Below are 24,367 nucleotides of genomic sequence, written 5' to 3'. Positions count from 1 at the left end.
CACCTCAACATCAAAAACGAACTTTTTTGTGAAGAGTAAATAAGTAAGAGCTTTGCATCAAAAAACTTTGTAAACTCCATTGTTTTCCGAACTTTTACGGTTATTATACATAACATACGTCTTCTTGTTTTTCTTTCTTCTTACTCATGGCTTTGTCGTTTCTGATGTTGGTGCTCAGACGCTGTATGCCTTTTCGTGGAGCTTTCACCTCCCTCTGTGCTTCCGCTAGCAATCAAAAGAAAAAAAGTGGTTTGGGGGTGAGGGCATGCTTGTGGTGCCTGCGACCTCGTAGCTACGCAGCAAGCGAGTTGCACGGAGAGTACGAACCTTTTTTTTTACTCCCTCTCAGAGTTGCCCGAAAAGCGACGCGACACACGCGCACACACATACAAAATGATGCCATTACTATTATTACAATTATTATTATTATTATTTGGTTTCTTTGTTTCCTCCTATTAGCAACGCTCTTACGCGGTGCACATCTAAACTCTGTCTCTCCCTTTCTATTGACCCCGTCGCTTTTGTTGTTCTTTGTCGCTCACTCAGTACTGTTGAAGGTGTCAGCAAAATGGCTTGTGGGGACAAAAAGAAATATTTCGCGGATCACTTTTAGGGTGGCCCGTACAAAGTGGGACTCACGGAGCGGCAGCTCACGTAGTAGCTCGGTATGTTTCACGATCTTCGAATGACTCGAGTATCTGTTTTTGTCTCACGAAAGCGATTTGCACCTCAGCGAAGCAGCACGTAGCCAAAGGCACGGAAAAGCAAACAAACACAGCAAATCGCATTATTCTGAATGTTAGGCGCAAAGAACTGCACAGCTGCATAAAGGTTCGCCTCGTGCACGAAGGATGCGATGCACCACGTTGCGAGCGTTGAAAGCGGCTTCACTTTGCTAAGCCATAATAATCATAATTGCTGTACACTTTCTTCAGCATATGTGTTGGATTATTGCGTTGTGCCGTCTTGTGGTGCTGTGTGTGTGAGAGAGAGAATAGCGTTCATAACACACACACGCACACACACACACACACAGGTATCGTCCTGTTCCTTAATCTATGTCGCGGCAATCAATTTCCACCTTTCGTGTTCTTCTTTCGCTGTTGTTCTCAGTTTTAAGGGGGCTGGTATAAACGGTCTTCTTCGTCACCCTCCGGCTTGCCCTTTCGCACCTCACAACGTGTTCATTTCCCTTCAATAGGAGGTTATTTTCTCAATAATTGGTCCCGGACTTGCCAGCAGTTGAAGGCTGGCCGGGGCGGTTGCTAACAATAGAGTTCATTTCGTGTTGTTGCTGACCTGGTAAGCTGAAAGGAAGTAGCAAATATACAGCATTCACTTAAAATGAATGAGAATTTTTCATATGCATGAGTTACTTTCATAGACTTGTACTAACACGTTCTCCTAATGGAAATTGCGAGTACACACGTAATCAGAAAGGAAGACCAGGGAGTAATGAGTGGCCGTGAAAACCCAGTGACGCGGCCGTCCGTGTTTCGCACCCAGGATGCACACAACAGTGACTACGCCGGCGCCGCCCCGTTCACCTCTCCCTACGCGGAGTCGTTCTCTCTGTCTCCGTACGCTGCGACGGCCCCTGGCGTCGAACGGGTGGCCTCGCCCACCACGACTGCCACGCGGGTTTTACCCACCTCAGCAGGCGGCGGTGGTGTGTTAGGCCGTCCTGCGTTTGTGGACGCCTACGCGTCTTCCAAGAACTGGCCTCGCTCACTCACGGGTGCCAACACGGCGAACGTTGTGAGCGAAGTTCGCGGAAGTGCGAACCCACATTCACCTGTCTTCGGTGCGTCGGGGCTGCAGCGTCAGCCGGCGGTGCGCACCTTCTCGCAGCTGAGTGCCGCTCCGATCCACTCGCCCACGTCTGTGTTTTACTCCGCTGATGCTCCCGTCTCTGGCTGGGCGGAGTACAGCCGACCCCCACCGACGAGTCCCGCGGATCCGTTCCCCAACGCGCCGTTCGGCGGGGAAGCGGTGCTGCAGCGTCCGCTCGGTCCGGACACGATCCGTGAGGCCGTCTACGCGTATCTCGAGGCGACGGACAAGCATGATGTGGTGATGGCCATGATGGCGGATGAGCGGCGGCACACGCAGCGCAACGTGACGGCCGCCACCGCGTCAATCGCTCCGTTGTCGGTGAGCCTTTCCTACCCGACCGAGTTGTCGGTATCCGGCGGCGACGACTTCCTTGGCACGCGTCGCTTTGACCTCCGCGTGGGACACGATGGTGGCGCAGCAGCGATGAACTCGGTGCCAAACTCTAGTTCACAAGGCAACAGCGGCATCAACTCCTTCTCGGGCATTTCGAATAGTCCGAGCCACCCACTCGGCCTTCCACCACGCGAAGCAGCGTCGCCCAACTTCACTACCGGCGGCAGCGTAACACCCGGTGGGTTGGAGGCTAAGCGGAGCCGGCAGCGCCGTTCGCATGATCTTCTCCGCCGAGGCCTTTTGGACCGACACCGCAGCGACGGGCGGACAGACATGACGGCGACCGGCAGGCCCTCGCCGCACAGTTCCCCCCGGCGTGGCCGCACCTTTAACACCACATCGCGGCCGTCGTCGCCCTCCATGCAGCACAACACGGGTTGTGGCGAAGCTGTGGCTGCTGGTGCTGGAGCGCCTCGCCCGGGTAAGGAACCACCGACCCAGCGCCAGCACCTCCCCAAACTCCTCCCCACGCTTTGCGGATTGGAGGAGGCGGTTCGGCCGGACCTCGTCCTTCTCTTTACCAATTCGGAGAAGAAGATTTTGAAGCAGTATCGGCAGCTGAGCATTCCGCCCCCATCGCACGAGGTGCTGCAGTACATTCTCACCCAGGCTTACGAGCCGATGTGGTCTGTTGGCGAGGACGCCAATGTCTACCATCTTTTCCAACCCGCAAACCCTGTCACTGGCATGGTGCTTTACGGCACGGTGAATCAAATGGTGGAGCAGCTGACCCAGGTGCACGTCATGCCTCTCTCCACGCCGCCGGACGTCATTCTGAGGAGCGAGCGGTCCTTTAGCCAAGCCTTTCTGCGTCGCCATCGGCTCCTGATGCCCTCGCATGTGCTGCTGGAAAAGCTCATGGAACGCTACTTGGTGCCGCTGTCTCTTCAACTCGGGTTTGAGCGTTTTAAGGTGCACGGGATTACGGTGCACATCCCCGGTCTCGGTGCGTCGCTGCCGGTGCGGCGCTCGCAGAGTGAGACGGTGTTGCACGGACGGCGACACCCTGGCGCGACGAACTTGGTGTCCGCTACCACCGCCGTCGCTGGTAGCCCATCCGGTTATGTGGGGAGTGGTGATGGGGGAGGTGGGGAGTCGGGTGCGTGGGGCTCGCGTTCCGCACGTCCGGTTCAGCCCGGGCCTGCCGGAGAGGCGGGCGGGTTGAGCGTCGGTACGACGGCGATGGTGGAGGAGTATGTGCGCGCTGCCGCCGCCGCCACCGCGCCCGACGCAGCGTTGACAGCGATAGTGCGCTCCGGGTTGCTGCCCAGTGTCACCAGCGATTCCATCGCGGCGCTGACCAACGCAGCGATCGGCACGGCTCCGGCGGCTGCGGCGACGCTCGCGGGGTGGGCGAGCAACCCGGCCTCCCCCACGCTGCCGCATCGAAATGCGCTGGAAGGCTCTCCGGGCGCTCCCGGTCTCAGTGACCTTCTTCCGGGAGGTGGCGGTGGTGGTGTCGGTACTGCCGCGAGTCGTGCCGCAGCGGAGCTCGTCACGACCTACTCCTCGAGTGCGGCCCTGTGGCTGACGGTGTGCGAGCGGGTGCAGCTGAAGGTCCTGTCGGTGCTCCTGTACTGGCTGCAGCACCACCCACACCACTTCGATGGCGAAATGCTGCGCAGTGTGCTGCACTTCGTGGAGAGTTGCTGCTACGCCACCAGCGACTGGGCGGACTGCCCGTCGCGGCAGCCGCAGATGGCAGAGTTTATCCGTCAGGCCTGTCATGCTGCGCTGCCGTTGTCACAGCGACGCTGCAGTGGGAGCACCTTCGCCGCGGCTCACTTCGCCGCCCTCCCACCCATCTCGAAGGAATGGGGGGAGGGCGTGCTGAGTGGAACGTGGGAGCTTCGACGGTATCAAATGCTATCCGAGGCCATCCCGCCGTCGCTGCGACACTCGGTGAGGGCGGAGCTGCTGCCCTGGACGTGGATCACTCCGATGGGCTCGCTGACGCCTAGGCAGTACCTCCCCTGCTTTGCGTTTCGCACGCTCCCCGCGGCGGATGTGATGTCGTACCCCAGGGAGAGACGGCCTACGCAGCACTACGAACAAGAACACCATCGCGTCGCCGGAGCCACCACGCAAGCACCGGCGGACATGAAAAGCGGCGGGTCCGACGTCACAAAGCTGCTCGCCGATGCGCAGGAGGCGTTTCGCCTCTTTGGCAGCTGCACCTTCGAGACCTACGTGCGTGGCCTCACCGCGGCGCACTACCGCATGTTCACTGCCTTTCCCTCGCAGGATATCTTCATCGCGGCGCAGCACACCAGCTCGTCGTACCTGGCCTCGCCCGCCTTCCAGTCCTCCTTTCTCGGTCGCTTCTTGAACTCCTCCGCGATTCTTACCTCATGGTGCGTGTCGCTGCTGCTGCACGCCGCGTGCATGGACGGTGCGCGGGCGGCCGCGGTGGCGGCGGTCACGAACCTTTCCATTTTGAACTCCTTCGTCGGCGATATGACCGACTACCGTGCCCAGCCCGCGAGTGAAGGAGAGGGCGAGGACGAGAAGGCCGTTGGTGGCAGCGCTGCCCACTCTCGCTCCTCGTCCACGTCAGCTTCCAAGTCGTCCATCTCCACCGCGTCGGCGGCCACGGTGTCCGTCGCGGGTGTCTCGCAGAACGGCACCGCTGGAGGAGGAGGAGGAGGTGGTGGCGGTGGTGGCGGCAACAATGCGCCGGGCGGGAACGATGGTGCCGGTGCCGCCGCCGCCGCCGTGGCCGCAGCTCGCCACAACGCCTTCCTGCACAACCCCGCCCGCCGCTTTCTCCACGTGCTCGACCGCCTTGTGGACCTCGTCGTCGGCTTCCTGCGGGTGAACAATTTACACGCCTCCTACAGCGTCTTCCGCGGCTTCAATCACCCTTTTGTGAAGAAGCTGCTGCAGCATCGTCGCATCAGCACGCACGTCCACGCGCAGACCGCGCACCGGCTTCGCAAACTGGAGGGCTTTTTCACCTCGATTCCACCCACGTCAGGGGCCACAGCGACGGCGTCCGGTTCGGCAGACACCTCGCCGGGGCGTGCTGCGAGTGGTGGTGGAGGGACAGCCAGCGGCACAAAGCAAGCTTCCAGCTCCGCTGCAACGGCAGCGGGCGTTGGAGACCCGACGGTCGACGATGACCTCGATGCCCCGGGTGACGAAGGCAACACGGAGGCCGGAGCCGCCTCGCCAGCCGGCGATGGCGCGCCGCATCGCAACCGCAAGACGCACCACTCGTTCTTCGAGTATCTGAACACCGTGCCGGACAGCGAGGAGTACCCGACGGTGCCAGTGGTGCAGTACTATTTGCGTGAGCTGCAGATGATGTTTGCACTGGAGCCTACGTTTTTCACCGTGCCGAGTCATCAGATGCAAAGCCGTTTTGCGTCCGATGAGGTGCGGCTGACGGGTGTGTTCACCATGCCAGATGCCGGCGTGGAGGACGAGCAGACGCCGCCTGTAGCGTCTCCGATTGCCGTAGTGAACTGGCGCAAGATGCACCTGGTGGATGACTGGATTCAACGCGTGAGCCGCAACCAGATCTCCTGTCTGCATTACATATCTTCTCGATCGACGGTGATGCGGAACATAATGCCGGACTTGGAATTTGAGAAAGCCTTCGACGCGCAGCTGAGTCACGTGGTTGTGACTGACACGACCCTTCTCCAAGAGATGGCAAACCATCTGTACTGCGCCTTGTGACCGAGGAAAGAAGATATCTGCGAGGCTGTTCTGAGGGAAAGGAGACGGCAGGTGCTTTGTTATCCCCTGATCTTGGCGACACAAGTGTATTCTTCCCCGTTTTTCTTTCCCTTTATCGTCTGCGAATGTCGATGCTTCACACCAATACTTAAAAAAAAAACCTGTACAAGTATTAACAATGACGTTGGTAGATGAACTCGTATAAGACTCCAATGGAAGCGAACGCATCTTCATTCTTCGTTGTAGCTGTGCATTATCATTCGATCGTTTCCCCGCCAAAAGCAGGAGATATGACGACAGTCAATAAATCGAATTAATGCGCACTCTTATTGCGTTGTACTTCTCTCCCTTCCTCCTCCCCTTCCGCCCATTCTTTTTGATTGTTTGTTTTATTGCTGTGCGTGTTTCAGTTTCTGTGGGTTTTTGTTTCGTTCGTTGCGAGTTCTTTGTGCCTTGACGGTGAAGTAGAAGCCCTGCTTCTTCTTCTTTCCTTCTCCTTCGGTGCCGGTCGTAAACCCGTTTGCTGTAACGCAGTGGGAGAAAAAGAAGAAAAAACTTGATTGCTGTGAGCGCGTTTTGAGACGAAATTGGCCCTTCTCTTTCAAACGACTTTTACCGAATACGCAGCTCATAGCCGCTACGCCTTCTTCTTTACCTTCGTATCGTCACATCTAAATCAATCAGCGCGCTGCGATTTCTCTCCCTCTCTTCGTGGTTGTCTACAGGCTTTCCCTTTCCTCGCGTCCTTTGCAACACTTCTAGTGCAGGACCATGCTTGTTTCTCCCGTCAAGGTTGTCAGCACCGTGTGCGTGTTGGTAGCTGCCGGTGCGGCGGTGGCCCACGGCGTCGCGAGCGACGAGGCGTGTCTCGCCGTCATGTACCCGCAGAGTGCCAGCTTCTTTGGTGCCATGGGTGCGACCATCGCCCTCGTCTTCGCCAACTTGGGCTCCGCGTACGGGGCGGCCAAGTCCGGCGTTGGCGTCGCCTACCTCGGCCTCACGGCTCCTGAAAAGATCATGCGTGGTATTGTACCGGTGGTCATGGCGGGTATTCTCGGCATCTACGGCCTGATTATCGCCGTCATCATCAACAACAACATTCACAGCGACGACAACTCCTACTCTGCCTACGCCGGTTACCTGCACCTTGGCGCTGGCTTGGCGGCGGGGCTGGCGGCTCTCGGCGCGGGCCTGTCCATCGGTGTCGTTGGCGACACAGCCGCCCGTGCCTACGGTAAGCAGGATCAGATCTTCGTGGTCATGGTGCTGATGCTGATTTTCTCGGAGGCGCTGGGTCTGTACGGGCTCATTATTGCGCTGCTGATGAACAACCAGGCCAACCGTTACACGGACCTGTGCCGTTAACGGAGCAGTATAGGCCCTATAAAAATATGTTGAAATCCTGGTTGTTCTCTCTAGGATTATGTTCTTCCAGTGTGGATACGCGCGTGCGGTTTATGGTTGCGTTTGTTTTCCGTTCCTTTTTTTCTGTGTTTATTTACACGCGCGTGTGCGTGTGTGTGAACGTGGTGTGCTGATCAACGCTCTGTTAGTGATGGCGGGTGCCTTTATTGTGTCGTTCCTCTTTTGATAGTGGTGATGGCAGCGTTTCTAGCGGTTTAGGCGCATATGCATGTGCTGTAGTGCATTGTTGTTTGAAGCTTTTTGCGTTTCGGTATTCCATCTCTTCCCTTCTGTTTGTCAATGAAAGTCGAAGGAATGACTTTGTTCTTGGTGCTCTTGTGCAGATAAACAATGAAAAACAGAGATTGAGAAGTACAATGCAGGAGAGAAAGCACAGTGACTACGCACGTTTGCTCTCTCTTGTTTTTCTCCTCTCATTGCGACGTACGGGATAGCGCTGGAAGGCAGCGTTGCCCTCGTCATGTCGACGCGTCAAGGTGCTTAGCCTTCTTCTTTGCGCGCATGTTGCACACATACTTCATGCGTTGTGTGTAGCTGCTGAACGCCTTTGCGGAGGACGAAGTGGTATTGCGCTCTGCAATTCGATTCCATCGTCGGATGTCTTCTGCACTGCTCGCTGCTTTTTATCGTGCGCATTGCAAGTTATTCCGCAAACATTCCTTTTTTTTATTCTGGATTTTCTGTCGTTCTCTTCTCTGAAACGTGCCTTTCGGCGACCTTACGAAACGCTCTTTCGTTAGGGGTGCTTTTCACGCTACTTATGATGATTGAAGACGTTGACTAATACATTCACGCAAGGAGAGCAACGTTGCTGCTGCTTTTTGTTTTGTTTTGTGTGTATCTACACCGACTCTCATCCTTTATACACCTGGATCTCTTCGTATACAACTTTGTTTTCGTGCTTTTCACAGCACCATACACACTAGTTTCTTTTTCTTTTACTGGCGCCATGTACGACACCGGCACGCAAACGCTCGCATCCTCTGTACCTCTCTGCTTTGTTTACTAAAAGCGAGCTCTTTTTCTACTGGACTCTTGACGCACTCTCAACTAGTTGCCGGTTCCAGTAAGTCAAAACAATACAATGCACTGACAAGTAATCGTTTGTGATTATTATTATTATTTCTTTGTAGTCGCGGTTTCAACAGCTTTTCTGATTTCGTCTGCTTTCACCGCCACCACCTTAGACCAGCACCATCAAAAGAAAGGTGACATAGGGTCACATCCCCCCCCCCCCGGCTTTGGTATTTTCAATTTGCACTATCCCATCTCTCCATCACCCAATGGGAGGCGTACTCGGTGGAATGGTGGAGACGTGTTCCCTACACCCCCAATGGGAGGCAACAGACTTCGCCCCGCTGCCAGCAATACGAGACACTTCTTATCCTGCGGGTGTGATGGGAGTGGAAAGGAAGAAAACTGTCGCAACGTACCTGCGTGACTGCCTTCAGCTACTGAACGAGAAGCTCCTGGCAGATAAACTTCTGCAGTGGAGGGTACCAACGTCCGTTTTGCTCTGCGCGACTTTCGCTGCGGCGGAATCCGACGCTGCCTGGACCTCCTTTGCGAGCTGCCGCTCTGCCCTTGGAGGCCGTCTGCACTCACTTTCACTTTGCGGTCACGGCGAGATAGATGCCGAGGCAGTTCAGGCGTTGCGACCAACGCGGAAGCGTGCCTCTCTGTTGTGGTCTCCCGAGCTTGCATCGGTGCGGGCAAGTCTTTGCGTGCTCGACCTGAGCGGGTCCACCTTGGGCGATGGCGGCGTGCTTGTGTTGATGGAGCTACTTTTTCCCACTGCAGCTGATCGAAGACGAAGTGTGGCGGCACCCTCGACGAGTCGTGCGTCTTCCAAGGCCGCAGCACCGGCACAACAGCAGAGTGACGCGAAGAGCAGCCCCGAACCCGCCCGAGGTGTTGCGGCGGGACACAATAGCGATTCGCTCCTACCGAGCCTGCAGGTGCTGGTGCTCGACGCCGTCGGACTTTCCGATGCTGGAGTCGAAGGCCTTTGTGCGCATCTGGAGTCCTTGCTTCACCTTCACATGTGCGACAGCAACTGCGCCGCTTCCTCGGCCGACGCCGGTGCCGTGTTGGCGCAGCTTTCTCTTCGGCGCAACGATCTTTCCTGTCGAGGTGTGATGCGTGTTCTTTCCGCGACGCTTCCGCTGCCCCAGAACAGCAAAACGCCTTCCTTCGTCTCTCATCAACGTGCGCTGACGGCCATTGGCAACGTGGACGTGTCGTGGAACTCGTGTGTGCCACGCTCGCTCCACAACGACGCCGAGACAAAACGCGGCTGCTTTACTGCATTTGGAGCTGCGCTGGTAGCGTCGCGTTTTCCACCTCCGTCATCATCAGAGAGCTGTAATGGATCATCTCTGCTGCTGCGTGGCTGCAGCGTCGACGACGCTGGCATGCACGCACTGTGGGTAGAAGGGACGCTGTCCGCGTATTTGGATCGCTTTCGCGATGCGGGAAAAGCCGAGCTGCTGCGCACCGCCGACTTCACTTTTCAAGCCCAGCCCAAATCAAGGGTTGGGGTGACGCCCTGCACTCTGTGGACGAGCGTCACGCGCATCGACCTGAGTCACAACGCAGCCATGGGGAGCGGCGGTATCCTTCACTTTCTCCACACTCTGCTTTCCCTCGAAGCAGCACGAACAGCGACAACGTCCGCGCATCATCCGGAGGGTCTGGTGCCGCATCCCTTGTCGTCCTTGGAGGAACTCGCTCTGCGTAATGTGGGCTGCAACGATGCCGCCTTGCAAGATGTGGTGCGTCTCCTGCTGGGCGATGATCGCATCGCTTCTGCCGTCATCGCTCGAGTACACGAGAGCTCTCCACCGGTTTTGGGTGCGGGGAAAGGTGCTCAGTCCAGTGAAGATGGCCTTTCCGTAGCCTTGCGTAAGGAGGCGCACGCACTGGCGGGCCTTCGAGCGCAGGAGAGTGGCCGTACCGAAGGATCCGGCCTTCCCCACTCGCAGGAACCGCCAAACTCAACAGAGGACGCAGAGCGGAAGTGGGAGCCTTTCGTTTTTCTTCCGCACCTTCAGCTGTTGGATCTTTCGCAGAATTGTTTTACATCCCACGCCCTGGTGGCCACCGTCATGACAAGCGCCATGATACGCTCCCGACACTACCGTGCGGCGCCAGAGACAGCTGTGAAGAAATCCGCAGTGCCGACCTCTGCCACTCCCGACGGCGATCACGGGTTTAGCTTCACGCTGGTCTTGGAACACTGCGGGGTGTCCGATGCGGTTCTCGACGCTGTCCCGCTAGCGCTCGAAAGCACCAGAGATGCCTTTGCACGCACGCATCGGACGTTGGCGGAGGCGGAGGCTTTCACAGCGCAAAAGACCACATCACGGCAGGACTCCGCGGTATGCGCACTCTTCCTCGGCGACAACACGTTCACGCACCACGCCGCTACTCGTCTGCGTCTTTGGGCCCATCAAGAACACGCACGAGGTACGACCTCGTCGCAGAAGACGGCGATACGGATCGGCATCGTGGTCGCCTACGTGGAGGGCAACGCGGTGGTGCACACCAGCGTCTTCGATGGTGCTGATAGTGCAGCTACTGGAGCTAAGGGGAGCACCTCTGAAGAAGCATTCGAGAATGGCCTGTCTGTTGTGATACCGACCGAGGGCGCGTCTCTGTTTCCTGTTAGCCTGCGTCTCTTCCTCCGGGAAGCGGCGTCGCATGTGAGTTGGAGCAATCTCCCCTTTCTGCCTCACTTCTCGAATTCCTCCTCACTGCATGAGCGTCACGCGCCGCGGGGGCAGCAGCGGCAGTCACCACGTCATGATCGCGAACGAACGCATTTTACGGTACAGACAACCCGCCGTTCTGAATCACCGCAACCCGTCTCCCCGCCGCCTCCGCCGCTCTCCAACGCAAATACCACTCCACCTGACCGCTGGTCTGCTGCGGCTGTGAAGGCGGCGAGTCCTGCGAAGACCGTGGTCACAGATAGTTCGATTGATGAGTTCATCGCAGAAGCGGAGCAGATCATGTCTGAACGGGCGCATCTGGTGAGACACACACACAACGGAAGTGTTGTCGCTGATGTGCTTTCTCAGCTCCCTTCGGCGACTCCGGAAAATGAAGCGTAAAGCGGGGGAAGGCAAGCGAACGATTACAGGGGTGAGGGTGTAATGTGTACCACAGCACACTTTGCGGAGCGCTGCTGGCGAGGCATGGTATTTGCTTTTTGTTGTTCGGTTCAAGGCGGCGACGTCGTGGGTTTCACCGCCGCCATCATCGACAACGCTCTATCAAAAGGGAAAAGAAAACGTCTACGACACGAACCACTGGCGAGTCTCACAGCGCATACGATAAAAGCGGTGATGTTACTCACGATGCGAACTCGCTGATCTCGTTCGTCTGCTGCTGGATACGCAAAGCACCAATTACGGCGAGGGTCGCGACGTTTGCGTCCACGAGCTTTCCGTGACGCTGCTGATGGCCGCCGCGCTTTACCGCATTGCTCATGACAGCGGTAAGTAATGAGTTGTGTTTGTCTTTCTTATTGGAGCCTTTCTTCCCCTCCCCCCCCCTTTTGCGTTCACCCTCCATTCCCCTCAAGCGTTGTGCAGCATCATTCAAAGTTTGTCTTGCGCCATTACAAAACCGCTGGCATGAGGTCAGCCTCCGAGCCCACAACTCGCAGTAACCAAAAAAAGAACGAGTAGAATCGAATGAGTGAGCCGTGCGCGTGCAAGGGGTGCGCAAACAGGGCACTCGTGGCGCTGCCCAAGTGCGACTTCTGCAGTCACCGCTTCTGCGCCGCGCACCTGCTGCCGGAGCGGCACGGGTGCGGGGATGCGTGCAAAAACGCCTCGCAACGACAAGCGACGGCGGACGCGGCGGCGCAGCGGCAGTCGCGCAAGCACATCGGCAACGACGACGCGAAGAAGCGACTGGACAAAAAGTTAGAGGCCGGCGAGGCGGCGCGCCGCAAGAAAACGAAAGGTGGGCCACACAAAAAGTGACAACGGAAGAACTCTTTGGTGCTGTGGTGGTGGCCGGGGTGGGTCTGCGGTCTGTGACGCTCATCTCCCCCCTTTCACGCCCTTGTCTACCGCTTAGGACGACGCGTTGTACACTTGCCAGTACACTCATCTTTTGCTCTAGGTGAGAGGTTGCGGCAACAAGAAATATACACGCAAAAATGGTTAATCACCGAAATCACTCTTTAAAAAGAAGAGAAGAAAGTTTCAAGGCTACTGAGCGCGGAACGCATGCGTTCGCTTTGAACACAGAGTAATCGTCTCCTGCAAGTTTTACCGGCCCATTCAAGTGCCGATAGCGTATCATGTCGCCCTCATAGGATCCTCCTCATCGTGGCGTCTGCTCTTGCTTCTCCCTGCTCTTCACCTCTTCACTTCAACGCCTCTTTTTTTATATATATGCAAGTTTCTCTGTTTTTCTTATTTTACGCGACTCCTCCTCCTGAACGGCCGCGCCACCAAACATAACAGCTGTCAAGAGCAGAGAAGAAGGAAAGCGAAAACTAGGCCTCTTCAACACGGTGACGTTCCTACTTCTTATTCGTACTCAAACAAACAGCTGCACCGCCATCATCATCGAACCATGACCTCCTCAACGACTTCCAGGACAACCCTCTATTATTCAAATGACGGCACTGGCCGTGACACCTACGTGAACTATGCCAATGCGTACTGGATGAATCCCCTGCCGGCCGGCACCTTCTTCAAGAGCACGCCGGATGTAGCAGGGAATGACGCGCCAAACGGCAGCACGTTGGTCATGGGTGACGGCTCCGCCTACCCAGGCCGCACACTCTTTGGGAAGTCCCGCTACGGAACGACCGTGCTGGCGGCCGGCCAGCCAGGTTTAACCCAAGGCGGTGGTGCGGACGCTGCGGGGAGCGCCGACGCCGATGCCGCGATGCGCGCAACAGGGAGAGGTGGGTCCGGTGAAGGCGACTTCGATGGGCACGCCACGACAGACCTGGAAGGCACCAACGGCGGCTCTGCCAACAAAGACGCTGCGGGGAGCGCCGACGCCGACGCCACGATGCGCACAACGGGGACGGGTGGGTCCGGTGATGGCGACTTCGATGGGGAGGCTACAGCGCTGGCACACGTGCCCTACGACGTTTCGCAGCCGGAGCAGCGCCTGTGGCAGCCTGGGCACTCCACGGTAGGCCTCGAAGGCACCAACGGCGGCTCTACCTACAACGGCGTGAAGCCGGAGTGGACGGCGCCGCGGGCGGTGGACAACACTCTGCTGCGCCTCGCACCGACCTACGAGTCGACGTGTCACTATCAGCTACGAACGGGCCGATTTTACACAGACGACGTGGCGCCCCCTCATGAGTGCACGCTACCGGACAAGGGTGTGTCGTGGGGAAAGTCTCGCTATTATTAAGTCGACTGGTTGAGCGTACTGCGAGTAACGCGCGTGCACTTTGTGCGAAGGCAACAAAGCACTATTAATGGAGCTCTTTTTTTTCTGTTCTTTTTCTTCTTTCTATGTATTCTTATCGCGCCCAACGCGTGCGTTCTTCTTTGTTTTGTTCGTTGTTTTTTTGTTGGCTTTCCGCTCCTTAATACGCCGTGTTGTGTGTGTCTCGCTACGACGCGTTTTAATCGTCAACATCGCGGCCTCGTTGTGGTCCATCTTCTTCCCCCCTTTTTTCCCGCTTTCCTGCATCCTTCCGCATGTACGTACCTTTGGCAAAAGAGCGGCAGCAACCAAAAAAAACACATTGCTAATAGCATGGCCTCTCTTTCACTTTATTTTTGTATAGTGAGATAAGACTTCACTTCCATTCCCGGTCAAACGAAGAACAACGAGAAAGAGTCCTCTTTTTCGTTCTCTTGAGCCGCAGCGCCCGCCGATAGGCAGGAAGGACGTTTGGCTGCGTACCGCTGAAAAACGCAATGCGTTGGTCCCGGCAGTGTGCCTAGCGAAGTAGCGCGTAGGGCGGACACGTCATTTTTTTTTTTACGGACGCCCCCCTCCCCTCTCTGCCCATCATTTAAGAATGTGCACCGCAAAGCTCGTGCCTTGACTTCTGCGGAAACCATAGGGCGTGCACTACTCTTGCGTGGTTGTGAGTGCTCTCTGTCTGCGTTGCCACCGTTCTGAGGCGCTTCCGTCTTTCTTTTACCGTTACCGTTGCGCTCTGTCTCTCCTACTGTTCTCCCTTTTCCCCTCGCTCCCGATCTCGACTGCGGTCAGTTGATAGATTAACGCTGGCGAATCCGCTAATCGTACGGTGCGGCAGTTGGAGGTCTTCTCTTCGGCTGTTCTCCCTCTTTCATTCCTATTCTTTTTTCCCTCACTGCTTCCCGCAGCATCGAGTCTTCTTCTTTTCAAGTCTGTACTTCTCCCTCGCCGCGCCTTCGCTTCTCTGCTGCATTAGTGTTGCAGTCAGAAGAGACCCGTTGCAAGGGCAACAGAAGAACTGTTTTCTCATTCGAGTTGATTCTCTTTCTTTTTAGGGCGCATTGCAGAGATGGCCAGCACGCACACCCAAGTACAGCTGTTCTTCAAGTGCCATAAGCTCATCGATGCCGACACCTTTTCAAAGAGCGATCCGTACATCGTGGTGTACGACCTCACGATGAACGGACCCAAGAACGCCGTCGGACGTACCGAAACGATTCGCGACAACTTGAATCCCGTCTTTAAAACGCCGGTATCGGTGAACTACTTCTTCGAGATGCGGCAGGACATCAAACTGGATGTGTGGGACGAGGACAAGGGCAAGGCGGACGACTTCCTCGGCAAGGCAACTTTCACGATGGGTCACCTCATGTCGAGCCCCCAGTCCTCGCTGACGCTCAAACTGGATACAAAGGGCACCGTGACAGTCACGGCGTCGCTGATCGGGACGACAAAGGGAACGGCCGCCCTGCAGCTGCGCGGACGCGAACTGAAGAAGATGAACGTCTTCGGTAAGACAGACGCGTTCATCGTAATCAGCCGTCTGCTGCCGACAGGTCAGAAGCGTCAGGTGCACAAGACAGAGGTCCAGAAGAAGACGCTGAACCCGCAGTGGAAGACAACGCCGCCACTCGACTTGGTGGACTTGTGCGGCGGTGAGACGGCGGCGCCGTGTATTGCGCTGGACTGCTACAACGCGGATTCCGGAAGCGGAGAGCCGATGGGTGGGTGTGTCCTCTCCGCAGAGAAACTGATAACGGGAGCAGTAATTGAAATGGAGCTCGTGTTGAAGAAGAAGGACAAGACAAAGTCGTACGGCTACCTTTCAATTGACCGGTGCGACTACGTGAAGGGCTACGACTTCCTCGAATACCTGCAGGCGGGAATGGAAATTAACATCGCCTTCTCCATCGACTTCACCGGGTCGAACGGACCGCCGAACGACCCGCGCTCGCTGCACTTCTACAACCCGCAACGGCCGAACAACTACATCCGCGCGATGCTGGCGGTGAGCGACGTGGTGCAGGAGTACGACAGCGACCGCATGTTCCCCGCGTACGGCTTCGGCGCGATTGCACCCTTCACCAACGGCACGAGCCACTTCTTTCCGCTGAGCGGCAACCCCGCGAACGCGTACCTGAGCGGGATGCAGGCGGTGGTGGACACGTACGCGTCGCTGCTGCCGGTGCTGCGCTTCAGCGGGCCGACGAACTTCGCGCCGACGATCCGCACGATCACGGATGGTGCGCGGCAGGCGCGTGGCGTGTACACGATCCTGCTGATACTGACGGACGGTGCGATCACGGACATGCAGGACACGATCGACGCCATCGTGGAGGCCGATGACGCTCCTCTGTCCATCGTGATCATCGGCATCGGGCGAGCGGACTTCAGCTCGATGGAAAGGTTGGATGGCGACACATTTCCGCTGCAGCATCGTCGCGGCAATACAACCCGTCGTGACCTGGTGCAGTTTGTCCCGTTTAACGAGTTCGAGAACAAGCCACCGAGTGCGCTCTCTGCGGCGGTGTTAGAGGAAATTCCTCGCCAGGTGGAAGTCTGGGGCCGCATTGCGCAACTCTCCCCAGCAGCGTTTCACAAGGGATAGTGACGGGGAGTTCCTGTGGTGCCCTCACGAGGCAGAGGCATAAAAAAGGGCACATGGATAGCTACATGACCTCCTCTGAGGAAGGTCGCTAGATTCGCTTCCAGTGTCTCCCTCCTCTAGAATGAAAGTCTCCTTGAGAGGCTGTCAACTATATGAAGGGCTATCGGTAATGTATTGGTTTTGTTGTTTTATTTCCGGTCTCATATTTCTGTAGCGGTGTTCTTATTTTTTTCGTGGAGATGCAGGGGTGCTGCTGGTGTTAGGATCGTTCAACCCCCTTTGGACGCGTCGCTCCGGGACTGGGCACCTCTGACCTCATACAAGAAGATCGTTTCCAAGCCGCAGCGTTTTTGTTTTCGTACTCGGTTTTTTCTTTATCGCAGCTCCTAGAGGGCAAAGCACAACTCGTTTTATTTTGCGAATTCACGCAAACGCCTTTGAAAGGTAGGTGTTCTTCCTATACACGCACCAACTTCCTCACGACACCGAAGCACACACCTCTTTTTTTTGTTTGTGCTGTTGAGTTCTTGTCGTTGCATCTCTTTATACAACCCGTGCTTCTTGAGAACTGTTCTTGTGAAAGCGGCTGGGGTCTTTTACCTGCTCCGGTACTCATCGTCGTCCTCTTCACTATCCTCACCGCTTGCGTTTCTCTATTCGCTTTTGGGTGGGTCCGTCCTGCAGGGCCTTTGCTGCCGTTTCGGAGCGCTGTCCATCAAGTAGTTCCACGTTGATTTACCTGCACCTGTTGCGGTGTTATCGCATCGTTTTTTTCTCTCTTTTTCTCCCCATCGCCCTCAACGTTGGGGTGGTCATAACCGTATTCGCGCACGGGAAACAACGAGCATCTCCGCTGCGTCTTTCGCCTACCCTTCGTTTGTCGGTAGAAGCTGTGAGTCACGGCGAAGAGAGCGCGCGGGAAAGAGAAATACAAGAAGCAAAGCGTGTTCTTTTTCCTTGGTATTCGCCCCCGTTCCGATGACGTCAACCAACACCGTGGTGCAGGTGTACGTCAAGTGTAACAAGCTGAAGGACACCGATGTGACCTCAAAAAGCGACCCCTACGCCGTGTTGTACGACACCACCAACGGAGGCCGTATACGCGTCGGCCAGACGGAAGTCCTGAAGAACAACCTGAACCCGCAGTTTCAAACGTGCATCCCCGTGGATTACTTCTTCGAAATTCGCCAAACAATGCGCGTGGAGGTATGGGACAAGGATGTCCACAGCAAGGATGACCCCCTCGGCAACGCGGATTTCACCATGGGCCAGCTGATGTCCTCGCGTGGGTCCACGGTAACGTTAACCCTCGGTGGCAAGAGCACGGTGACGCTCACGGCCTCATACGTTGGGACGCAGCGTGGCACCGTAGCTCTGACGTTCCGCGGCCGCGACTTGAAGAAGATGGACCTGTTCAGCAAGTCGGATCCGTACTTTATACTGAGCCGGCAGCTGCCTGGTGGCCAGCGCGCACAGGTGTACAAGAGCGAGGTGATTGACAAGACGCTGAATCCGCAGTGGAAGACAACGCCGCCGCTGGATCTCGCGAAGCTGTGCGGTGGTGACATGGCGTCCCTGTCTATTGTATTTGAATGTTTCGATAAGGATACGTTTAACGATGATATGATGGGCTCGTTTGCGGTTTCGGGCGAGCAGCTACTGGTGGCAGGCGGAAAAGAGTTCGAGCTGACCCTCAACAAGAAGGGGAAGACAAAGTCGTACGGCTTCATCGCGATTGACCGGTGCGACTACGTGAAGGGCTACAGCTTCCCAGAGTACCTGCAAGGCGGGTTACAGCTGAACATCGCCTTCTCCATCGACTTCACCGGGTCGAACGGACCGCCGAACGACCCGCGCTCGCTGCACTTCTACAACCCGCAACGGCCGAACAACTACATCCGCGCGATGCTGGCGGTGAGCGACGTGGTGCAGGAGTACGACAGCGACCGCATGTTCCCCGCGTACGGCTTCGGCGCGATTGCACCCTTCACCAACGGCACGAGCCACTTCTTTCCGCTGAGCGGCAACCCCGCGAACGCGTACCTGAGCGGGATGCAGGCGGTGGTGGACACGTACGCGTCGCTGCTGCCGGTGCTGCGCTTCAGCGGGCCGACGAACTTCGCGCCGACGATCCGCACGATCACGGATGGTGCGCGGCAGGCGCGTGGCGTGTACACGATCCTGCTGATACTGACGGACGGTGCGATCACGGACATGCAGGACACGATCGACGCCATCGTGGAGGCCGATGACGCTCCTCTGTCCATCGTGATCATCGGCATCGGGCGAGCGGACTTCAGCTCGATGGAGCAACTAGACAGCGACGGCGGTATGCTCAGCGATCGTCGTGGCCGTGTTGCCCGTCGTGACCTGGTGCAGTTTGTGCACTTCAACCAATTCGAGGGGAAGGATCCTTCTATGCTTGCGGCGGCGGTGCTGAAGGAAGTTCCGCTGCAGGTGGAGATGTGGGGCCGCATTTGTGGCGTCAGTCCGTCTCACTGAGGCGCAAACTTCACCTGTGTCGTGCATAGTTTTTTGTAGCTTTCCGTTTCTGTGGTGCACACAACAATTCTCGTTGCTTACAGTGTTGGTTGTGATTGGTCCTCATTTTCTACTCCACCGTTGTGGTTTCCCCAGTGCATGCGCTGCGCAGCGATCGGACCCTCGTTTCAGCTGCATTTTGTAGTTTTACGTGTTTTTCTTCTTCACTGTATTTGTTGCCGCTTCATTTTTTTTGTTTTCTCCTCTCCTGTGAAGCAGCTGCTTTCTTTGTGCTTCTGTTGCAGCAGACGCTGAGCCCATATTTGCTTTAAAGCCATCAATATGCGCAGTGGCTGCAGAACTACAGCTGACCTTTTTGTCTGCTCGATGGCAACGGTATCGATATCACGCCTCGCAGGCCTTTGCTAGTCTACGTGAACGCTGTCACATCCCTCATTTTCTGCGTCCAGCTAAGTGTCTCCTGTATTATTGCCTCGAATCATTCTGACACAGTTGTGCATCTTTTCTGCTGATGTTCTACGCTGATGCGAGCCGTGAGAAGGCTCTGTTTCAGAGAGCGCGTTAGGAGGAGGAGGGGGAGGGGGTAATCAACGTATATGGAGGAGGCAGAAGCGCAGAACTCGTCGTCGTACGAGCAGTGCGTGTTTGGGCGTTTTCATGTACTGTACGCGTGACAAAAGATAGCTGTACTGGGAATGAAAAGGGGGCCGCGTTGGAAAGCTGCCTTTTCTCTTGGGTGTCGAAGAATAAAAGCACCTCTTGCCGTACGCCGGCAACTGCTCCTGTTGCACCTCAACCTACCTATATTTCTGCTCCAATCGATCTTGCCGCCTCCCGACCTCCTCTACATCGAATCACGACGACGAAGGTTGCTCTCCCATTCACGTAGAGGCAAGTGACACTCTTTTGAGTAGCTGTTAGCAAGGGGCAAGGTAGGAGCTGCTCTTTTTCTTTTGCGATCCTTCTGCTAATTTGATTCCTTTTTTTTTGTCGAGGTGAGCGTCGGTTAGTTTCTATCATTTTCACACTCATGACGTCAACCAACACCGTGGTGCAGGTGTACGTCAAGTGTAACAAGCTGAAGGACACCGATGTGACCTCAAAAAGCGACCCCTACGCCGTGTTGTACGACACCACCAACGGAGGCCGTATACGCGTCGGCCAGACGGAAGTCCTGAAGAACAACCTGAACCCGCAGTTTCAAACGTGCATCCCCGTGGATTACTTCTTCGAAATTCGCCAAACAATGCGCGTGGAGGTATGGGACAAGGATGTCCACAGCAAGGATGACCCCCTCGGCAACGCGGATTTCACCATGGGCCAGCTGATGTCCTCGCGTGGGTCCACGGTAACGTTAACCCTCGGTGGCAAGAGCACGGTGACGCTCACGGCCTCATACGTTGGGACGCAGCGTGGCACCGTAGCTCTGACGTTCCGCGGCCGCGACTTGAAGAAGATGGACCTGTTCAGCAAGTCGGATCCGTACTTTATACTGAGCCGGCAGCTGCCTGGTGGCCAGCGCGCACAGGTGTACAAGAGCGAGGTGATTGACAAGACGCTGAATCCGCAGTGGAAGACAACGCCGCCGCTGGATCTCGCGAAGCTGTGCGGTGGTGACATGGCGTCCCTGTCTATTGTATTTGAATGTTTCGATAAGGATACGTTTAACGATGATATGATGGGCTCGTTTGCGGTTTCGGGCGAGCAGCTACTGGTGGCAGGCGGAAAAGAGTTCGAGCTGACCCTCAACAAGAAGGGGAAGACAAAGTCGTACGGCTTCATCGCGATTGACCGGTGCGACTACGTGAAGGGCTACAGCTTCCCAGAGTACCTGCAAGGCGGGTTACAGCTGAACATCGCCTTCTCCATCGACTTCACCGGGTCGAACGGACCGCCGAACGACCCGCGCTCGCTGCACTTCTACAACCCGCAACGGCCGAACAACTACATCCGCGCGATGCTGGCGGTGAGCGACGTGGTGCAGGAGTACGACAGCGACCGCATGTTCCCCGCGTACGGCTTCGGCGCGATTGCACCCTTCACCAACGGCACGAGCCACTTCTTTCCGCTGAGCGGCAACCCCGCGAACGCGTACCTGAGCGGGATGCAGGCGGTGGTGGACACGTACGCGTCGCTGCTGCCGGTGCTGCGCTTCAGCGGGCCGACGAACTTCGCGCCGACGATCCGCACGATCACGGATGGTGCGCGGCAGGCGCGTGGCGTGTACACGATCCTGCTGATACTGACGGACGGTGCGATCACGGACATGCAGGACACGATCGACGCCATCGTGGAGGCCGATGACGCTCCTCTGTCCATCGTGATCATCGGCATCGGGCGAGCGGACTTCAGCTCGATGGAGCAACTAGACAGCGACGGCGGTATGCTCAGCGATCGTCGTGGCCGTGTTGCCCGTCGTGACCTGGTGCAGTTTGTGCACTTCAACCAATTCGAGGGGAAGGATCCTTCTATGCTTGCGGCGGCGGTGCTGAAGGAAGTTCCGCTGCAGGTGGAGATGTGGGGCCGCATTTGTGGCGTCAGTCCGTCTCACTGAGGCGCAAACTTCACCTGTGTCGTGCATAGTTTTTTGTAGCTTTCCGTTTCTGTGGTGCACACAACAATTCTCGTTGCTTACAGTGTTGGTTGTGATTGGTCCTCATTTTCTACTCCACCGTTGTGGTTTCCCCAGTGCATGCGCTGCGCAGCGATCGGACCCTCGTTTCAGCTGCATTTTGTAGTTTTACGTGTTTTTCTTCTTCACTGTATTTGTTGCCGCTTCATTTTTTTTGTTTTCTCCTCTCCTGTGAAGCAGCTGCTTTCTTTGTGCTTCTGTTGCAGCAGACGCTGAGCCCATATTTGCTTTAAAGCCATCAATATGCGCAGTGGCTGCAGAACTACAGCTGACCTTTTTGTCTGCTCGATGGCAACGGTATCGATATCACGCCTCGCAGGCCTTTGCTAGTCTACGTGAACGCTGTCACATCCCTCATTTTCTGCGTCCAGCTAAGTGTCTCCTGTATTATTGCCTCGAATCATTCTGACACAGTTGTGCATCTTTTCTGCTGATGTTCTACGCTGATGCGAGCCGTGAGAAGGCTCTGTTTCAGAGAGCGCGTTAGGAGGAGGAGGGGGAGGGGGTAATCAACGTATATGGAGGAGGCAGAAGCGCAGAACTCGTCGTCGTACGAGCAGTGCGTGTTTGGGCGTTTTCATGTACTGTACGCGTGACAAAAGATAGCTGTACTGGGAATGAAAAGGGGGCCGCGTTGGAAAGCTGCCTTTTCTCTTGGGTGTCGAAGAATAAAAGCACCTCTTGCCGTACGCCGGCAACTGCTCCTGTTGCACCTCAACCTACCTATATTTCTGCTCCAATCGATCTTGCCGCCTCCCGACCTCCTCTACATCGAATCACGACGACGAAGGTTGCTCTCCCATTCACGTAGAGGCAAGTGACACTCTTTTGAGTAGCTGTTAGCAAGGGGCAAGGTAGGAGCTGCTCTTTTTCTTTTGCGATCCTTCTGCTAATTTGATTCCTTTTTTTTTGTCGAGGTGAGCGTCGGTTAGTTTCTATCATTTTCACACTCATGACGTCAACCAACACCGTGGTGCAGGTGTACGTCAAGTGTAACAAGCTGAAGGACACCGATGTGACCTCAAAAAGCGACCCCTACGCCGTGTTGTACGACACCACCAACGGAGGCCGTATACGCGTCGGCCAGACGGAAGTCCTGAAGAACAACCTGAACCCGCAGTTTCAAACGTGCATCCCCGTGGATTACTTCTTCGAAATTCGCCAAACAATGCGCGTGGAGGTATGGGACAAGGATGTCCACAGCAAGGATGACCCCCTCGGCAACGCGGATTTCACCATGGGCCAGCTGATGTCCTCGCGTGGGTCCACGGTAACGTTAACCCTCGGTGGCAAGAGCACGGTGACGCTCACGGCCTCATACGTTGGGACGCAGCGTGGCACCGTAGCTCTGACGTTCCGCGGCCGCGACTTGAAGAAGATGGACCTGTTCAGCAAGTCGGATCCGTACTTTATACTGAGCCGGCAGCTGCCTGGTGGCCAGCGCGCACAGGTGTACAAGAGCGAGGTGATTGACAAGACGCTGAATCCGCAGTGGAAGACAACGCCGCCGCTGGATCTCGCGAAGCTGTGCGGTGGTGACATGGCGTCCCTGTCTATTGTATTTGAATGTTTCGATAAGGATACGTTTAACGATGATATGATGGGCTCGTTTGCGGTTTCGGGCGAGCAGCTACTGGTGGCAGGCGGAAAAGAGTTCGAGCTGACCCTCAACAAGAAGGGGAAGACAAAGTCGTACGGCTTCATCGCGATTGACCGGTGCGACTACGTGAAGGGCTACAGCTTCCCAGAGTACCTGCAAGGCGGGTTACAGCTGAACATCGCCTTCTCCATCGACTTCACCGGGTCGAACGGACCGCCGAACGACCCGCGCTCGCTGCACTTCTACAACCCGCAACGGCCGAACAACTACATCCGCGCGATGCTGGCGGTGAGCGACGTGGTGCAGGAGTACGACAGCGACCGCATGTTCCCCGCGTACGGCTTCGGCGCGATTGCACCCTTCACCAACGGCACGAGCCACTTCTTTCCGCTGAGCGGCAACCCCGCGAACGCGTACCTGAGCGGGATGCAGGCGGTGGTGGACACGTACGCGTCGCTGCTGCCGGTGCTGCGCTTCAGCGGGCCGACGAACTTCGCGCCGACGATCCGCACGATCACGGATGGTGCGCGGCAGGCGCGTGGCGTGTACACGATCCTGCTGATACTGACGGACGGTGCGATCACGGACATGCAGGACACGATCGACGCCATCGTGGAGGCCGATGACGCTCCTCTGTCCATCGTGATCATCGGCATCGGGCGAGCGGACTTCAGCTCGATGGAGCAACTAGACAGCGACGGCGGTATGCTCAGCGATCGTCGTGGCCGTGTTGCCCGTCGTGACCTGGTGCAGTTTGTGCACTTCAACCAATTCGAGGGGAAGGATCCTTCTATGCTTGCGGCGGCGGTGCTGAAGGAAGTTCCGCTGCAGGTGGAGAGGTGGGGTCGCGTCTCGCAGGTGAGACCCACCGGGCTAGCGTGACCGTAACGTCACGTGTGGCAGTTGCAGATGGAGCTTTGCGTGCTGTGCGCGTGACGCGCTGCCGCTATCTTGACATTCAGAAGAAAAAGATAGAAAATAACGCTCATCAGAGTTTAATTACCGGTTCGTGAGTGTCCAGCTTGTTGAAATAATGAGTAGTTTCTCTCCACAAGTAGGCTGTACGTTTGCTTAGCGCCAATGCTTTTATTCGATAATGTTTGCATTTGCTGATTTGCTTTCTCTTCTCTAGCGGTGACAGTAAAGTGAAATTCGTTTTGTTCTTCTCCTTTTGCATGTGAGGTGTGCGCCGTAGAGTTGGAATCTCTGCTGGACAACTTCGTGGAAACCAGCAAACAAAGAGGGCGCGTTTGACGTGCTGAAGTGG

The 24,367-nt window shown here is 56.3% G+C and overlaps 9 protein-coding genes across 10 annotated transcripts; all 9 read left to right on the top strand.

Moving 5' to 3' along the window:
• Positions 1-1,455: 1,455 nt before the first annotated feature.
• ABB37_01708 (hypothetical protein) lies at positions 1,456-5,913 on the top strand (the record flags this gene model as incomplete). The annotated part of the gene is made up of 1 exon (XM_015798315.1): positions 1,456-5,913. The coding sequence occupies one exon, from the start codon at positions 1,456-1,458 to the stop codon at positions 5,911-5,913; it is 4,458 nt and encodes a 1,485-aa protein (XP_015663835.1).
• Positions 5,914-6,322: 409 nt separating this feature from the next.
• Positions 6,323-7,278, top strand: ABB37_01707 (putative vacuolar type h ATPase subunit; the record flags this gene model as incomplete). The annotated part of the gene is made up of 1 exon (XM_015798314.1): positions 6,323-7,278. Exon 1 carries the CDS (start codon positions 6,685-6,687, stop codon positions 7,276-7,278), a length of 594 nt encoding a protein of 197 aa, XP_015663834.1. The 5' UTR covers positions 6,323-6,684.
• Positions 7,279-8,077: 799 nt separating this feature from the next.
• ABB37_01706 (hypothetical protein) lies at positions 8,078-11,453 on the top strand (the record flags this gene model as incomplete). Its single annotated transcript, XM_015798313.1, has 1 exon — positions 8,078-11,453. The coding sequence occupies exon 1, from the start codon at positions 8,736-8,738 to the stop codon at positions 11,451-11,453; it is 2,718 nt and encodes a 905-aa protein (XP_015663833.1). The 5' UTR covers positions 8,078-8,735.
• A 585-nt stretch (positions 11,454-12,038) lies between these two features.
• On the top strand, positions 12,039-12,332 carry ABB37_01705 (hypothetical protein; the record flags this gene model as incomplete). The annotated part of the gene is made up of 1 exon (XM_015798312.1): positions 12,039-12,332. One exon carries the CDS (start codon positions 12,039-12,041, stop codon positions 12,330-12,332), a length of 294 nt encoding a protein of 97 aa, XP_015663832.1.
• A 423-nt stretch (positions 12,333-12,755) lies between these two features.
• ABB37_01704 (putative mitochondrial hypothetical protein) lies at positions 12,756-13,734 on the top strand (the record flags this gene model as incomplete). 2 transcript variants are annotated; one of them, XM_015798311.1, is made up of 1 exon in its annotated part: positions 12,756-13,734. In XM_015798311.1, the coding sequence occupies exon 1, from the start codon at positions 12,934-12,936 to the stop codon at positions 13,732-13,734; it is 801 nt and encodes a 266-aa protein (XP_015663831.1). In that variant the 5' UTR covers positions 12,756-12,933. The 2 variants fall into 2 exon arrangements, with proteins under 2 accessions (XP_015663831.1, XP_015663830.1); XM_015798310.1 differs by having other exon boundaries at positions 12,821-13,734.
• An 815-nt stretch (positions 13,735-14,549) lies between these two features.
• ABB37_01703 (copine i-like protein) lies at positions 14,550-16,366 on the top strand (the record flags this gene model as incomplete). The annotated part of the gene is made up of 1 exon (XM_015798309.1): positions 14,550-16,366. The coding sequence occupies exon 1, from the start codon at positions 14,828-14,830 to the stop codon at positions 16,364-16,366; it is 1,539 nt and encodes a 512-aa protein (XP_015663829.1). The 5' UTR covers positions 14,550-14,827.
• Positions 16,367-17,049: 683 nt separating this feature from the next.
• ABB37_01702 (copine i-like protein) lies at positions 17,050-18,868 on the top strand (the record flags this gene model as incomplete). Its single annotated transcript, XM_015798308.1, has 1 exon — positions 17,050-18,868. The coding sequence occupies exon 1, from the start codon at positions 17,345-17,347 to the stop codon at positions 18,866-18,868; it is 1,524 nt and encodes a 507-aa protein (XP_015663828.1). The 5' UTR covers positions 17,050-17,344.
• Positions 18,869-19,735: 867 nt separating this feature from the next.
• ABB37_01701 (copine i-like protein) lies at positions 19,736-21,422 on the top strand (the record flags this gene model as incomplete). Its single annotated transcript, XM_015798307.1, has 1 exon — positions 19,736-21,422. Exon 1 carries the CDS (start codon positions 19,899-19,901, stop codon positions 21,420-21,422), a length of 1,524 nt encoding a protein of 507 aa, XP_015663827.1. The 5' UTR covers positions 19,736-19,898.
• An 867-nt stretch (positions 21,423-22,289) lies between these two features.
• ABB37_01700 (copine i-like protein) lies at positions 22,290-23,982 on the top strand (the record flags this gene model as incomplete). The annotated part of the gene is made up of 1 exon (XM_015798306.1): positions 22,290-23,982. The coding sequence occupies exon 1, from the start codon at positions 22,453-22,455 to the stop codon at positions 23,980-23,982; it is 1,530 nt and encodes a 509-aa protein (XP_015663826.1). The 5' UTR covers positions 22,290-22,452.
• Between the last annotated feature and the right edge of the window lie 385 nt (positions 23,983-24,367).

This window comes from Leptomonas pyrrhocoris (assembly GCF_001293395.1).
Source record: "Leptomonas pyrrhocoris isolate H10 chromosome Unknown, whole genome shotgun sequence".
Lineage (NCBI taxonomy): Eukaryota > Euglenozoa > Kinetoplastea > Trypanosomatida > Trypanosomatidae > Leptomonas > Leptomonas pyrrhocoris.
Note: the sequence above shows the minus strand (reverse complement) of the source record. Positions and strands in the feature narration are given on the sequence as shown.